We start from the raw sequence: 14,492 nt of genomic DNA, 5'->3' as shown, positions 1-14,492 counted from the left end.
TTGGTCCTTCATCTGGTTTCTGGCTTAAATCCATAGGCCCGTTCACACTTGTGCTTGTGAAGTTGTGATGCTAATGTGAGTGGATCTTGCAGCTGTGCTGACTGACTGTACGGCTATCTATATAAAGACTAAGCTCTCTGTAAGCACTTATTAAACCATCATACTGACATTAAATATCTGTCTTATATCTACCATTAAGCTTAAAGTTACATATTTTGTTAAGCATTATTGTAAAAAGCTGTAATGAATGCTGTTTTAGTAATAACTGGGAGTTAGTAAAATATGATATTGGTGAATGAATGAGAAACTGAGTAAAACTGAGGAAAAGGCAGTAATTAAAGAAACTTCTGCTCGTATAATCACAGACCCCTGGAAATCTCTCAGATGATCAAACTGTTTGCTTCATAAATGACAAAACCAGCTTGATGATATTTACAGATGTAAAGAGAAGTCTAACGCCATTATTACAGCATTTCTGCGCTTAGAGATTGAGGAGGTCATGATGTCACACACTCCAGTATACAGCAGGAGGCGCTAAACATCCTTCACGACAGAACTAAACCCGCCAGAACACTGAATGAAGAAGAAGAGAGATGGGCGGGGTTTATCGCTGATATCTGAGCCCTCTGCGCATGCGCTTTCAGAAACCGAAAGTAAAGAAGATCCTGAGGAAATGTAAATTCACCTTCAGAAGTCTTGAAACATATATAGTTATCACAGCACGGTAAGTTCATTTATCTGTTTCAGATACCATGCCATATTATTGTAAAATGTTTTCGCGTCGCTATCATATTTAAACTCGATCTTCAAGTAGCGTTTTGTTAATACTTAGGTTTTGTGACGCATGTAAAAGTGAACAAGTTCATTTTCAGGATTATCATGATATCGAGCTCTAGGGATTCTGCTTTTTGATCCTGTGATTCTTCACAATCTGAAATATACAGAGGTGGAAAGTAAAGATGTAAAACTGAACACTTTCGGTCTCCTGAAGGCCAGGCGTCGACTCACAGACGATCAGCTTTAGTGAGAAGATTGATTATCAAATCAAATCAAATCAAGTATATTTGTATAGCGCTTTTCACAATACAGATTGTATCAAAGCAGCTTCACAGTATAATAAAATAATACAACAAAGTTTGTTTCTAGTGGAATTTATTGATTGATAGAATAAAATTAAATATCCCCAAAATATCCCCAACTGAGCAAGCCAAAGGCAACAGTGGCAAGGAACCGAAAAACTCCATCAAGTGACCTAATGGTGTCCTAAAACTCCATCAGGTGACCTAATGGAGAAAAAAAAACCTTGGGAGAACCCAGGCTCAGTCGGGGGCCAGTTCTCCTCTGGCATTTATGAACTAGAGGCCGGATTGTAGTTTGAAACTGTGAGATTAACAATATTATATGAATGCCTGGCTGAAAAGATGCGTCTTTAATCTAGTTTTAAACTGGGAGAGTGAATCCGAGCAACGAACAGTATCAGGAAGGCTATTGCAGAGTTTTGGAGCCAAATGTGAAAATGCTCTCCCTCCTTTGGTTGATCTGGATATCCTAGGTATGACCAAAAGCCTTGAATTTATTGATCTTAAAGAGCGCGATGGATTATAGGGTGATAGAAGATCCGTTAAATAGACTGGAGCTAAGCCGTTTAGGGCTTTATAAGTCAGTAGCAATACCTTATAATTAATACGGAACTTTATAGGTAGCCAATGTAGTGATGATAAAATCGGTGTTATATGATCATATTTTCTTGATCTAGTAAGAACTCTAGCGGCTGCATTTTGGACTAACTGTAGCTTGTTTATTGAGGATGCAGGACAACCGGCTAATAAGGCATTACAGTAATCTAGTCTCGAGGTCATGAATGCATGAACTAACTTTTCTGCATCAGAAACTGATAGCATATTACGTAGCTTAGCAATGTTTCTAAGGTGGAAAAAGGCTGATTTTGTAACATACGAAATATGATTTTCAAAAGACAGGTTACCGTCGAGTATAACACCCAGGTCTTTTACTGTAGAGGATAAAGTAACAGGACATCCTACGATGTCAAAGTTGTATTGTGAGAGGTTCTGTGGGCGGTTTTTTGAACCGATAAGTATTACCTCTGTCTTGTCTGGATTTAATAAAAGAAAATTACGCGTCATCCAATCTTTTATATCTTTAACACACTCTGTCAATTTGGATAATTTAGCGCTTTCATCCGGCCGTGATGAAATATATATTTGAGTGTCATCAGCATAACAATGGAAACTAATTCCATGTTTCCTTATAATATTTCCAAGTGGCAGCATATATATTGAGAATAACAGAGGGCCCAACACAGATCCCTGTGGCACTCCATAGTTTACTGGAATTATGATCGATTTTTCTCCATTTAAATAGACAAAATGGTAGCGGTCTGATAAGTATGATCTAAACCAGCTTAATGCTTGTCCTTGAACACCAGTATAATTTTGTAGTCGATCTAAGAGTATTGTATGATCTATAGTATCGAACGCAGCACTTAGATCAAGCAAAACTAGTATTGAGATACAGCCTTGGTCAGAAGCTAAAAGTAAATCATTTGTGATTTTAACGAGCGCAGTTTCAGTGCTATGGTGCGGCCTGAATCCTGACTGAAACTTTTCATAGATGTCATTTTCTTGCAAGAAAGAGCCCAGTTGAGTGGACACAACTTTTTCTAGTATTTTAGACATAAAAGGTAGATTTGAAATGGGTCTATAATTTGCTAGATTATGCGGGTCTAATTGTGGTTTCTTAATGAGAGGTTTTATCATTGCCAGTTTAAATGTTCTTGGAACATGACCTAAAGATAAAGACGAGTTAATAATATTGAGGAGACCACCTTCCACTACAGGTAACACTTCTTTCAGTAGTTTAGTTGGTATAGGATCTAATAAACATGTTGTTGTTTTAGATGAAGTGATAAGTTTATTTAACTCTTTTTGTTCTATAGTTGTAAAGCACTGTAATTGTTCTTGCGGGGGGATAATTGAGGCTGAATTATAAGGTGCGATTGAGGATTGAACGTTTACAATTGTGGTCCTGATGTTTTCTATTTTCTCAGTGAAGAAGTTCATGAAATCATTACTACTAAACTGTAACGGGATATTTTGTTCGGGTGACGTCTGTTTATTTGTTAGTCTAGCCACGGTGTTAAATAAAAACCTAGGATTGTTTTGGTTGTTTTCTATTAGTTTGCGGAGATGCTCAGCCCTGGCCGCTTTTAGGGCCTTTTTATAACGTGACATACTGTCTTTCCACGCGATTCTAAAGACCTCTAAATTAGTTTGTTTCCATTTACGCTCCAAATTACGGGTTTCTCTCTTTAGAACATGCGTAGTATTATTGTACCATGGTGCTTTAATTTTCTCTGTAACCTTTTTTAATCTAACGGGTGCAACAACATCCAATGTTCTAGAGAGAATGGTGCTCATAGTGCTAGTTAGTTCTTCTAGTTCATCTGTTTGTTTGGGTTCAGGCAGCAGCTGAGACAGATCAGACAAGCAACTCGAGAAATTATCTATGGTGGATGGAAGGATTGTTCTGCCTGGTCGAAAACGCGGCGCCGCATGACATATTACAGCAGTACGTAATATGCAAGTTACCAAGTAATGGTCAGTGACATCATCACTTTGTGGAATGATATCTATATCGGTTGGATCGGTTCCATATGATATAATTAAATCGAGTGTGTGATTAAGACGATGAGTTGGTCCGGTGACGTTTTGTTTGACCCCAAAGGAATTTAATAAATCTATAAACGCAGCCCCTAAAGCATCATTTGGATTATCTACGTGTATGTTAAAATCTCCAACAATTAATGCTTTATCTACATTGACCAATAGATCTGAGAGAAAATCTGCAAACTCTTTTAGGAAATCAGCGTAAGGCCCAGGCGGTCTATATACGGTAGCCAAGGCTAGAGATAATATGGATTTTTTTCTAACATCTAAGAGCGTAACATTTAGTACAAGTATTTCAAACGAAATAAACTTATAACCCGTTTTCTGAGTAACATTGAGAATATCTCTATAGACCGCTGCAACACCACCGCCACGACCAATCAGACGGGGTTCGTGCTTATAGGAGTATCCTAATGGAGTAGACTCATTTAGACCGAAATAATCATTAGGTTTAAGCCAAGTTTCAGTAAGGCAAAGTACATCGAAGCTATTATCCGTGACTATTTCATTTACAATAACTGCCTTAGGTGTGAGTGATCTAATGTTTAGAAGACCTAGCTTTAGAAATTGTTTTTGGTTACTAATAGCAACATTTTCTGGTTTAATAACGATTAGATTTTTTCTAGATCCTGCAGTAGATTTATTATTTGATCTCACTAAACGAGGAATAGACACAGTTTCTATGCAATGTTCTACACTATTTATATCAGTTAATTTGGTGCAGCAGAGACTATGATTTGAACTTTTGGTTACTAGTCAAAAGGTATTTAACATTTTGGAGATGTTATCTGACAGAAGATCCGATCCGAATCTGCTTGGGTGTAAGCCATCAGCACGGTAAAGCCTAGGACGCTCCCAAAACAGATTCCAATTATTTACAAAGAGCAGTTTCTGCTCATTGCACCATGATATTAACCATTCATTTAGCGCGAATAATCTACTAAACTTTTCATGACCTAGTCGGTACGTGGGAAGTGGTCCTGACACAATGATCGTTAAATCAGGCGATGTGCTGCGTACCGTATCGATCAGATTCCTGAAGTCTTTCTTCAGAACCTCCGTCTGTCGCAGCCTGATGTCGGCCCCTCCCGCGTGCAGGACCACAGTTCCGACGCGCTCGTTCAGAATCTCGGGAACGTGAGCAGCGATTTCAGAAACACGAGCACCAGGAAAGCAGTGACTATGCACCTTACTTTTATTTAACGTAGCTTGTACGTGTCGAACGATGGAATCACCGATGATCACAGCATCGCGTTCTGTTTCGCGAAGAGGGGAGAAGCGGTTTTGTGTGGATATCTCGAAAACCGGGAGGGTCGGAGAGAGTTTTCTTGGTCTAGACCTGACTCGCGTCTTCCGCTGCGGAAATATCCAGGCTTCGTGGTGGCATGTTGGAGCCGGCGTAAACGAGACCATAGCTGATCGCGGCCTCGACGCTCGTGACCGATGCTGAGTAACGCACGGAGTAGACGAGGTCGGAGTCAGCGGGTTAGTAACGTTGATCACTGATTTATGTGCAATTGCATCGGTGCGTGATGTTTCAAGAGCTAACCGCCGGTCTATCAGCTCGGCTTTTCTCACTAAAAGGTCGTGGATCTGTTTCTCAACAGCTTCCAGCTCAGACTGCAACGCGTGTAGCTCAAATGTGTCCTCACCTGCACCAAAAGGTAGACTACTTACATCTGATATATTCGCCATTTTAACAGATGGACAGTAAGTTAAGTTAGCAACGACGCTACCAGTGATGCTATCAATATTAATACTAATTTATGACTGAAGTCTTGGATATAATCCGTCTTTTTAGTGGTACAGGTGTAGAGTAGACGCACGATAGGCGAAAAAATGTTTGTTTGTACCGTAAGTGAGTGTGGAGAAGACGCGTTCAGCCGTGATCCACAGGAGTAACCTATAAGAGTATCCGACGTTGGATCACTAATAGGCTTGAGACGCGTCTGCTCAACAGTCCGCGTTGTAACTATGAGGTGAGGAAAAATAGAAAATGTTCGTTGTAAGTGAGTTTAAAGAGAAATCAAGAATTATAAATCAATCGGGAGCTCCAAAGACAACAACGCGTTCAGACGCGACGCATGCGCATTCGAAACAGGAAACAGGAGATTATGACAAACTGATGTATTTCTGATCACTACAGAAAATCTATACTCTCCAATTAAAGTGTCTGGATTGTGATATTTAAGGGAAGAAGCCCGATTAGATAATATGATAAATTATGCCCGATTTATTGTTTTATTTCACCTATGTAACAATTCTCATTATTATTATTAATAAAGAATAAGCAACAATGTGCATTTTGGAAAAAAATACAATGGATTTCATTGGACCCTAATAGACCTTTTAAGTAATTTTACAATTTGTGAGTTTTGACTGAAATCTGAGTTGTTGTGATTTATAGTTGGGTGATTCTTAGACTAAGGGCACTTGTTATGTTCTCTGGTCATATTTTTAAAAATACTTATAACTTTGGACAAATTCCTCTTTCTTTGTCAAACTAACAGTAAAACCACTTTTCATTTGTATACTTTTTTACATTTTCTGATTTTTTACTACCTTTCTATTATGATTTTTTTCATCCTTTTCCTCTTTATAGGTGTCAAAATCACTGTTTTCTCCTTGTTACACAACCAGACTTTTAACTTCAACAATGATAATACAGTTTAAAAATATGACTTGTAACTATTAATTTACCTGAGTTAAGCACTAGTAAAATAATCATTATAGTATTTAATGTGAGACCACTATCAATATACATTTTTATAAAATAAATATAGCTGTCACACAGTATTGGTGTCAATACTAGAAATGTTAAGTTAAATAAGAGTATTTTGCATATATAAATGCTAAGTATTAATTCAGAGCTAATCAGTGAAACTATCTTCCATTTTTCACAAACAAATACAGAAATGTCATTTCCACCACAGTCATTTATGGTCACAAAGTGCAGTTGATATGGATTATGAGAGTAGATATGTGTAATACTTTTTATATTATAATATATTACAATATAATTTTATATTTATATTATGATATTATTTTTTTATTTCTAAATTATACTTTTATATTAATTTATTTATTTTTTTATATATTTTTAAGATGCCAGACAACAATTTATATGACAGTAATGACAATAGTAATGGGCTAAGACAACAAAAGGTCACAGGCCTACTGGGACCATAGACTGTAAACAAATATGGACGACGCCTCCCCGCTCTCTTCCATCGCAGCGAACATGTGCATAATCTTGAATACACTGTGAATCTCTGTGAATTAAAGCTGCTGAATGTGATATAAATGTAATGCTCTCAGTGTCTCCATATAAAGGGAAGATGCGAGTCTCTGAGAACGAGTGCAGCGTCTCCAGAACCCAGCAGTGAGTCTCTGAAGAGTCACAGATCTATGAATAATCCCACAAATCCTGGAGATGGACTCAGTGACCTCTGACCCTAGGTGAGACACAATCCAGTGCTGGACACAATAGACCGACTCACACAACATCACAGATCATCTGAACTAATCATTTAGATTTAATCCAGTGTAAAGATGTGTATAAATTATCATATATTTTCTTAGTATCTCCAGGAAGAGGAAGAGATCTTCATCTCCAGAACCCAGCTGTGTGTCTCTGAAGAGTGACAGATCATTTCCTCTTCTTCCTCCTAACCTCAGTGATAAACCAGCGACCTCTGACCTCAGTGATGAACCCGCAACCTCTGACCTCAGGTGAGGATAAACGTGACTATAAGTCATGTGTCGAAGTTGAATCTGTGCATAAATCACGTGTTATTATTACAGGTATAAAGTGGCTCTACAGAGGACAATAGTGTTAGTTTTAGTTATTTTGTCAATTATGGGATATTGTTTTTTGTAATATCGGCTCCACCGATGAATGGCGCGTCTGAAGGGAGAGGAGTCAACAATGGTGTAAAGTAGCCAGCTTTGCTTTAATTAATAAACTGTGCTCAACATAACAGCCATTACTGCACTAACGAGATGTTACACGCTGAGTCACATGTGCAATTAGACGTGCAGATATACAGCAATACAATATACATCGCAATAATGAACATGCACGGTATTGCTATCATGGGAACTTCACAATACTGTGAATAATTACCCAGAATGCATTCTGAGAACACTTTTCCATCCGCTGTGTTAAACGTCTGCTGTGTGCTGCGTCACAGAGGCATGTGCTCTGATGTGAACAACACCAACACGCATGAGAAGCGCATGGCGGAACGAGGGAAGGAGACGCAAACGCACTTCCACTTTCTGACAGTAGATGGCGCTGATGCAGCCGCAGAAATGCAGCCGTTACCCTGGTAACCCTGTACTCAAAGCTGGCTGCCATTCACACGTGTGTATTCACAGTAGTGTTCATCACAGCACCAAATACTGACATGCTTAAAGATCTAATAGTACTTTCAAACTTAAACATTTTTACATTTTAATCTGACCTAAAACATGCCCTAGATATTGATTGAAATTGTTCAGATTCTTTATTATTATTCAGTCACACTTTACAATAAGAATTCATCAGTTAATTCATTAGTTAACATAAATAGACAATGAACAATACTTTTAAAGCATTTATTAATCTTAGTTCATGTTAATTTCAGTTTTACTAATTAATACATTATTAAAATCCGCGGGTCGGGTTCCCGGCCGGTGTCCGTTCTCAAACCGTATAGTTTGCCGATAGCGCTGCGCGGGTTGTCATCATCATCATCCGCGGGTCGGGCGGCCAAGTAATAAAAACTTAACATTCCAGTTAACCGAGGGCGGATGACAGATAAATCATTATAATGTGTTGAGTTTAATAAAGACACAGAACTCTCATCACGGTAAAACACAATGAACAAGCGTCACTCTTTTACTTTCGTTTTCAACAGCGTAATTCTCTTCAGGGAAAACCAGTCAAGGAAAACACATGCCAAGGCTCGACATTAACGCTTGTCTGGGACACGGGTGTTTTTGTCTTGTTTTGAAGGGACAAGTGAGAGAGAATTGAAGAATTGTACTTGCCCAACCGGACAAATGCCCTGATTAAAACGCCAATATCAAAATATATAAATGAAAAAATAACAAGGGAATCACCAAAAACGCGAGGATGATTCTGACTTTATTTCATTTAATGTAAGTGGCGATTGATAGCCTATAGTTGATCATAATATAAATGTCTTGCCGTGTTTCCCTACGTTTTGATTGTTAACATCCTAGTGTCTTATTCTAATTGAATGTATTGATCAAATTTAAAATTTGAAATGAAAGATGGAGCATACATTTAATAAAATTAGGGAAAAAATGCCCTTTATAAAGGTAAAAAAAATTATTCTCATAAGATTGTTTTCCAACAGTGATTTTAATGAGACATTGACAATTTAAGCTTGAAGGGAGTAAAGCCTCTGTTTAGCTTATTAAGGAAATGTAATTTTGCCAAAAGAAGAACTTTTATTTTAAATAAATGTTCATTTTAAATCAGCCTACTTCAGTGTGATATGTGTCCATATCATCATGCTTAACTCTGAGAATCTGAATAACTGTAATGTGATGATCAGATGCAGATTTCTAAATCAGAGAATATCATATTTGGGGCGGTTGGCGGGCGGATTATTTATTTTTAACAGCGGATTCGTGAGACTCAAAGTGCACCAGATTAATGAATTTATCTTTAAAATGTACAAAATGTTCTTCCGGGGGGGCATGACCCCTGACCCCCCTAGAGGTACCGACCTCCACCCCCTGAAATACTGTGGGAAACACAGTCGGCTATATGATGATCTACGGAAAATGCCAATTTAATTATCTTACTATTAAAGTACATGATCAGGATTTTACCACCTCCGCCTCGTTTTGAGCCAGGAGAAACCCTGAGTGTTGTTTATAAGGAGAATCTGTTAAACTGACAATGTTCATTAATGTGTTGCTGTTCCTTGCATGTTTTATTCACAAACATGTTTTATGTGTGTATTTTGTCCCCATTCAGAGATGATCAGACTGGAGAGCAGGATTCTCCTCAACCAGTGAATGATGAACTACAGAGAGTCAAACACAGACACAAAGCCAGCATGAAGAACAAGTATGAGAGATTATTTGAGGGACTGAAACTCCAAGAGAATGAAACCCTCCTGAACAGGATCTACACACAGCTCTACATCATAGAGGGAGAGAGAGGAGGAGTGAATGAAGAACATGAGGTTTTACAGATGGAGAAAACAGCCAGAACACAACACTCACAAGACACTCCAATCTACTGCAATGACATCTTTAAAGCCTCTCCTGAACCAGGACGCCAGGAGAAAGAGCAGATCAAGACTGTTCTCACTAAAGGCATCGCTGGAATCGGGAAAACCGTCTCTGTGCAGAAGTTCATTCTGGACTGGGCTGAGGGAAAAGACCATCAGGATGTAGATTTCATGTTTGTGCTTCCATTTCGAGAGCTGAACTTGATCCGAGATCATCAGTACAGTCTTCACAGACTTCTGCTGGACTTTCATCCTGAACTTCAAGATCTGGACTCAAAGATTTATGAGGAGTGTAAAGTTGTGTTCATCTTTGATGGTCTGGATGAAAGCAGAATCACACTGAGGTTTTCAGACGCTCAGGAAGTTTCTGATGTGACTGAGACTTCATCAGTGGGTGTGTTGATGTCAAAGCTCATGAAAGGAGATCTGCTTCCCTCGGCTCTCATCTGGATCACCTCCAGACCAGCAGCAGCCAATCAGATCCCCTCCAAATACATCCACCGTCTGACAGAGATTCAGGGATTCAATGAGCCTCAGAAGGAGGAATATTTCAGGAAGAGAATCAGTGACGAGCATCAAGCCAGCAGAATCATCTCACACATCAGAAGAGCAAGAAGCCTCCACATCATGTGCCACATACCCGTCTTCTGCTGGATCTCCTCCACTGTGCTTCAGAAGCTCCTGGAAGAAGATCTGAGTGCAGAAATCCCTCAAACTCTGACTGAAATGTACATCCACTTCCTGCTGATTCAGATCAACATGAGGAATCAGAAGTATGAAGAGAGAGATCCAGAGAAACTCCTGCAGTCCAACAGAGAAGTGATTGTGAAACTTGCTGGAGTGGCTTTCCATCAGCTGATGAAGGGCAATGTGATGTTCTATGAGGAGGACCTGATTGAGAGCGGCATAGACGTCACTGACGCCGCAGTGCATTCTGGGATTTGCACTGAGATCTTTAAGCAGGAATCTGTGATTCATCAGAGGAAAGTCTACAGCTTCATTCATCTGAGCGTTCAGGAGTTTCTCGCTGCTTTCTATGTGTTTTACTGCTATTTAATGAAGAACAAGGAACCACTGCAGCTTCTGTGTGTATTCAGGTCTGATGAAGTCTCTCTGTATGATCTACTAACATCAGCAGTAACTAAAGCCCTCAGGAGAGAGAATGGACGGCTGGATCTGTTCCTGCGGTTCCTGCTGGGCGTCTCACTGGAGTCCAATCAGAGACTCTTACAGGATCTACTGACACACACAGAGAACAGCTCAGAGAACATCAGGAGAACCACACAGTTCATTAAAGACAGAATCAAACATCCGAATGCTTATCTTAGTCTCTCAGCTGATCAATCCATCAATCTGTTCCTCTGTCTGCTGGAAGTGAAAGATCAGACTCTGTCCAGAGAGATTCAGGAGTTTGTGAAATCAGACAAACACTCAGAGGAGAAACTCTCTCCGTCTCACTGCTCAACAATCTCCTACATGCTTCAGATCTCAGAGGAGGCGCTGGATGAGCTGAACCCCATGAAATACAACACATCAGCTGAGGGGAGAAGAAGACTGGTACCAGCTGTGGTCAACTGCAGAAAAGCTCTGTGAGTGTTTAATCATTAATAGCTAAAGAATCCTTTTAATAATGCATCTTACATCTTTACAGGGGTCATGACATGGAGTTTTTACATTATTTATTATATTCCCTGAGGTTCACTTATACTAGAGGAGCCAAACTCAGTTCCCTAGAGCACAGGTGTTCAAACCCTGGGTCGCCAGGATGATTTAAGGAGAATGGAGTTACATTTAAAATATAATAAAAATAATAATTTGTTTTCATAAAGTCATAGTCTATAGGCCTGTATAAAAGGAATAAATATGCTAAATATATTTGGCTTAAATAATTAACAGATTAACAAAAGAAAAGAGAAAGCTGTGTGACAGTATTCTGCTGAGTTTGGTTTATTTTTGTGAAGCGCTCCACAAACTAGTTGACGGGAAGGAAACCGAGACGACAGAAACACATCCTGTTTGTTTATTTTACAAAGCCACATTGTTCTGGTTTATTGTGAGTGTACACAAATAAAATTTAATACTTCAAAATGCAGTTTCGAATAAAGATGCGGCGATCCGATACTCACTGTCGGCTCCGATACTGCCATTCTTTGCCGGATCGGGAATCGGTCAGACGAGATCCAAATCTGATATTGTGCGTAAACCAGGGGCGGATCTAGAAAAATATTTATGGGGTGGCGAGAGGGAGGCAGGAATTTTTGAGGGGTGGCAAAATATGGCAGACGTATATACACTGAATTTAATCACAGTTAAATTGGCCATAACTTTTAATTTGTTGCTTCCAATAGGGATGGGTATCATTCGGTATTACTCTTACCAATACTCCTTATCGATCCGGTACTTTAACGGTATTCTTATCGGTTCTTTTTGTTATATTAAAAAAAAGGAAAAAAAATAAAATTTAGAACACAATTAATATTGTTTTATATTTTGAAATGTAAAATAAATATCTATAGACCCCTTCAATGTTTGTAAACATCGAACGCCTAGGTTGGGTGCGCGCGCAGCATGGGGTCAGAAAAATGGTGCGGCTAATAGACCGGCATATATATGCACTGTCTTTGCCATCACAGGAACGGGAACAGAACCATAATAAACTTGTTTTTAGCTAATGGCGATTGTCTGCCTGATTAGAGTCCTGTACAGGTTCGGACGGGTGACCCGCAAATTTTGCTCAAACGGGTGAAAAATATCCAAAGTGTTTCGGGTCGGACACGGGGGAAACACGGGTCTAAACACGGGTTTAAAACAATCACATGCAAACGTAAAAATATATTCAGATTTTTAGGAACACGTCTACAAAAATATGCCTGATTGCCTGTATTTCAAGTTGATAAAATAATTTAAAATCCACATCAGTTTATTTGCCCACGCGCCACGCCCTCCCAGGATCTTTCACTTTTAAAAATGCATCATAACCGCGCGCGCGCGATCTGCTTGCAGTCGTTGAGATGGATGCTGAGGAGTTGAAGAGAAGAATAGCTAGTGGAGATTGTAAAGTTGTCGACAGTCATCAAAAATCAAGTCCAGTGTGTGGGAGAAATTTGGAGTTATCTGAAGAAAATATTGTGAACGGCTTATTTGCTGCATGCATTTTCGTGTTGGATAGCCGCACATGTGGAACTTCATCGCCGAGGAACTACGCAGATAACTGTGGTAACAAACCAAGCCGTTCTGTCGAACAGTACTTTTCAAATTTAACACTGTTAAGTATGTGTATTTTTTTTTTATATAATAAACGGGCAGACAGGGACAATGCTACGATCAAAGATGCTCGTGTTTGTAGTGTTATTGTGTTATATGACAGTTATTGTGACAACAACGGTATAGTTAAGCCCTGGTAAGTAAACAAATGTTTTCTGTAAACTGTAGACTGGTTTAATAGTTAGGTGAAGTTCGATATCTGGCATTAATTGTGACCTGTGTCATGCTACTTAGCAGATAGCAGCAGTATCTGAACCATAGACTGTAAAAAAAATAGATCTGAACAGATGTCGTCTATTTTTTTTTTTTTTAAACGGATGAGATCCTGCAGGAATCCGGAAAAACTTGACTCCACAACTGGTGTGATTTTCACAGTCCACGACGCAACAATAAGGCATTTTTTCTTGACGAGAAATTCTCTGGTTAACACACAATTCAATGGGATGGAATGAACTTTCTGACCCCGACATGCGCACTGCAAACTTAGAATTTTCCTGTGACGTCAACCGTGAAGGGGTCTATAGCAAAAGAAAAAGCAATGCTTTAACAAAACAAATAAAACATATGTTATGCAGAAGGGTGCAGGCTTTTGTGTTTTATATACAGAAGACATAGGACACCAAAAAACAAAGTACAAACACATGGTCAAACAAAAAAAGTATACAATTAAACAAATATACAAATTATATACCCAGTGCTTTAATTTCAGTAATGTCTACTGACAATTACTGTTCAGGAGTAATATGGGCTAAAAAGACATCTAATAAAGTCAGATTTAAAATAACACTGCATAGTTTATCATAGATAGATTAAAGCTTATATCATTCAAGAGCTGCGACTGATTTTCTCTTTGCCTTTTGTTGTTTGGTTCACATTAATGGAGCAATCGTCAGCAGGATTATTAGACTGCTGCCTCTTTAAGACCAAATGCAGATCTAATCATTATTACGCCTCATATTTTCTCCCAACTATTAACGCCCATACTTAATCCTATTGTATTTGTTATTTCCCCAGTTGTAGCCTAGTTTCATTGCTGTGATATCTGAGAGAAATTGGATTTAATACATTTACATTTACATTTATTCATTTAGCTGACGCTTTTATCCAAAGCGACTTACAATTGCTATACATGTCAGAGGTCGCACGCCTCTGGAGCAACTAGGGGTTAAGTGTCTTGCTCAGGGACACATTGGTGTCTCACAGTGGATTCGAACCTGGGTCTCTCACACCAAAGGCATGTGTCTTATCCACTGCGCCAACACCACCCATAGGACTGCTTAGCTAATCA

General features: G+C 39.0%; 1 protein-coding gene across 2 annotated transcripts in view; it reads left to right on the top strand.

Annotated features, from left to right (window-relative positions):
• Positions 1-437: 437 nt before the first annotated feature.
• LOC311077447 (NLR family CARD domain-containing protein 3-like) overlaps positions 438-14,492 on the top strand; it is a 50,529-nt gene continuing 36,474 nt past the window's right edge. Inside the window, exons 1-4 of one of the 2 annotated variants that reach the window (XM_084105947.1) lie at positions 438-724; positions 7,020-7,145; positions 7,269-7,418; positions 9,682-11,529. In XM_084105947.1, coding sequence (XP_083962073.1) covers positions 7,120-7,145; positions 7,269-7,418; positions 9,682-11,529 — 2,024 coding nt within the window. In that variant the 5' untranslated portion in view covers positions 438-724; positions 7,020-7,119. The remainder of the gene's footprint in view (positions 725-7,019; positions 7,146-7,268; positions 7,419-9,681; positions 11,530-14,492) is intronic. The other variant, XM_084105946.1, reaches the window with a different exon arrangement.

Source organism: Abramis brama, assembly GCF_963993115.1.
Source record: "Abramis brama genome assembly, chromosome: 2".
In the NCBI taxonomy this organism is placed as follows: domain Eukaryota; kingdom Metazoa; phylum Chordata; class Actinopteri; order Cypriniformes; family Leuciscidae; genus Abramis; species Abramis brama.
Note: the sequence above shows the minus strand (reverse complement) of the source record. Positions and strands in the feature narration are given on the sequence as shown.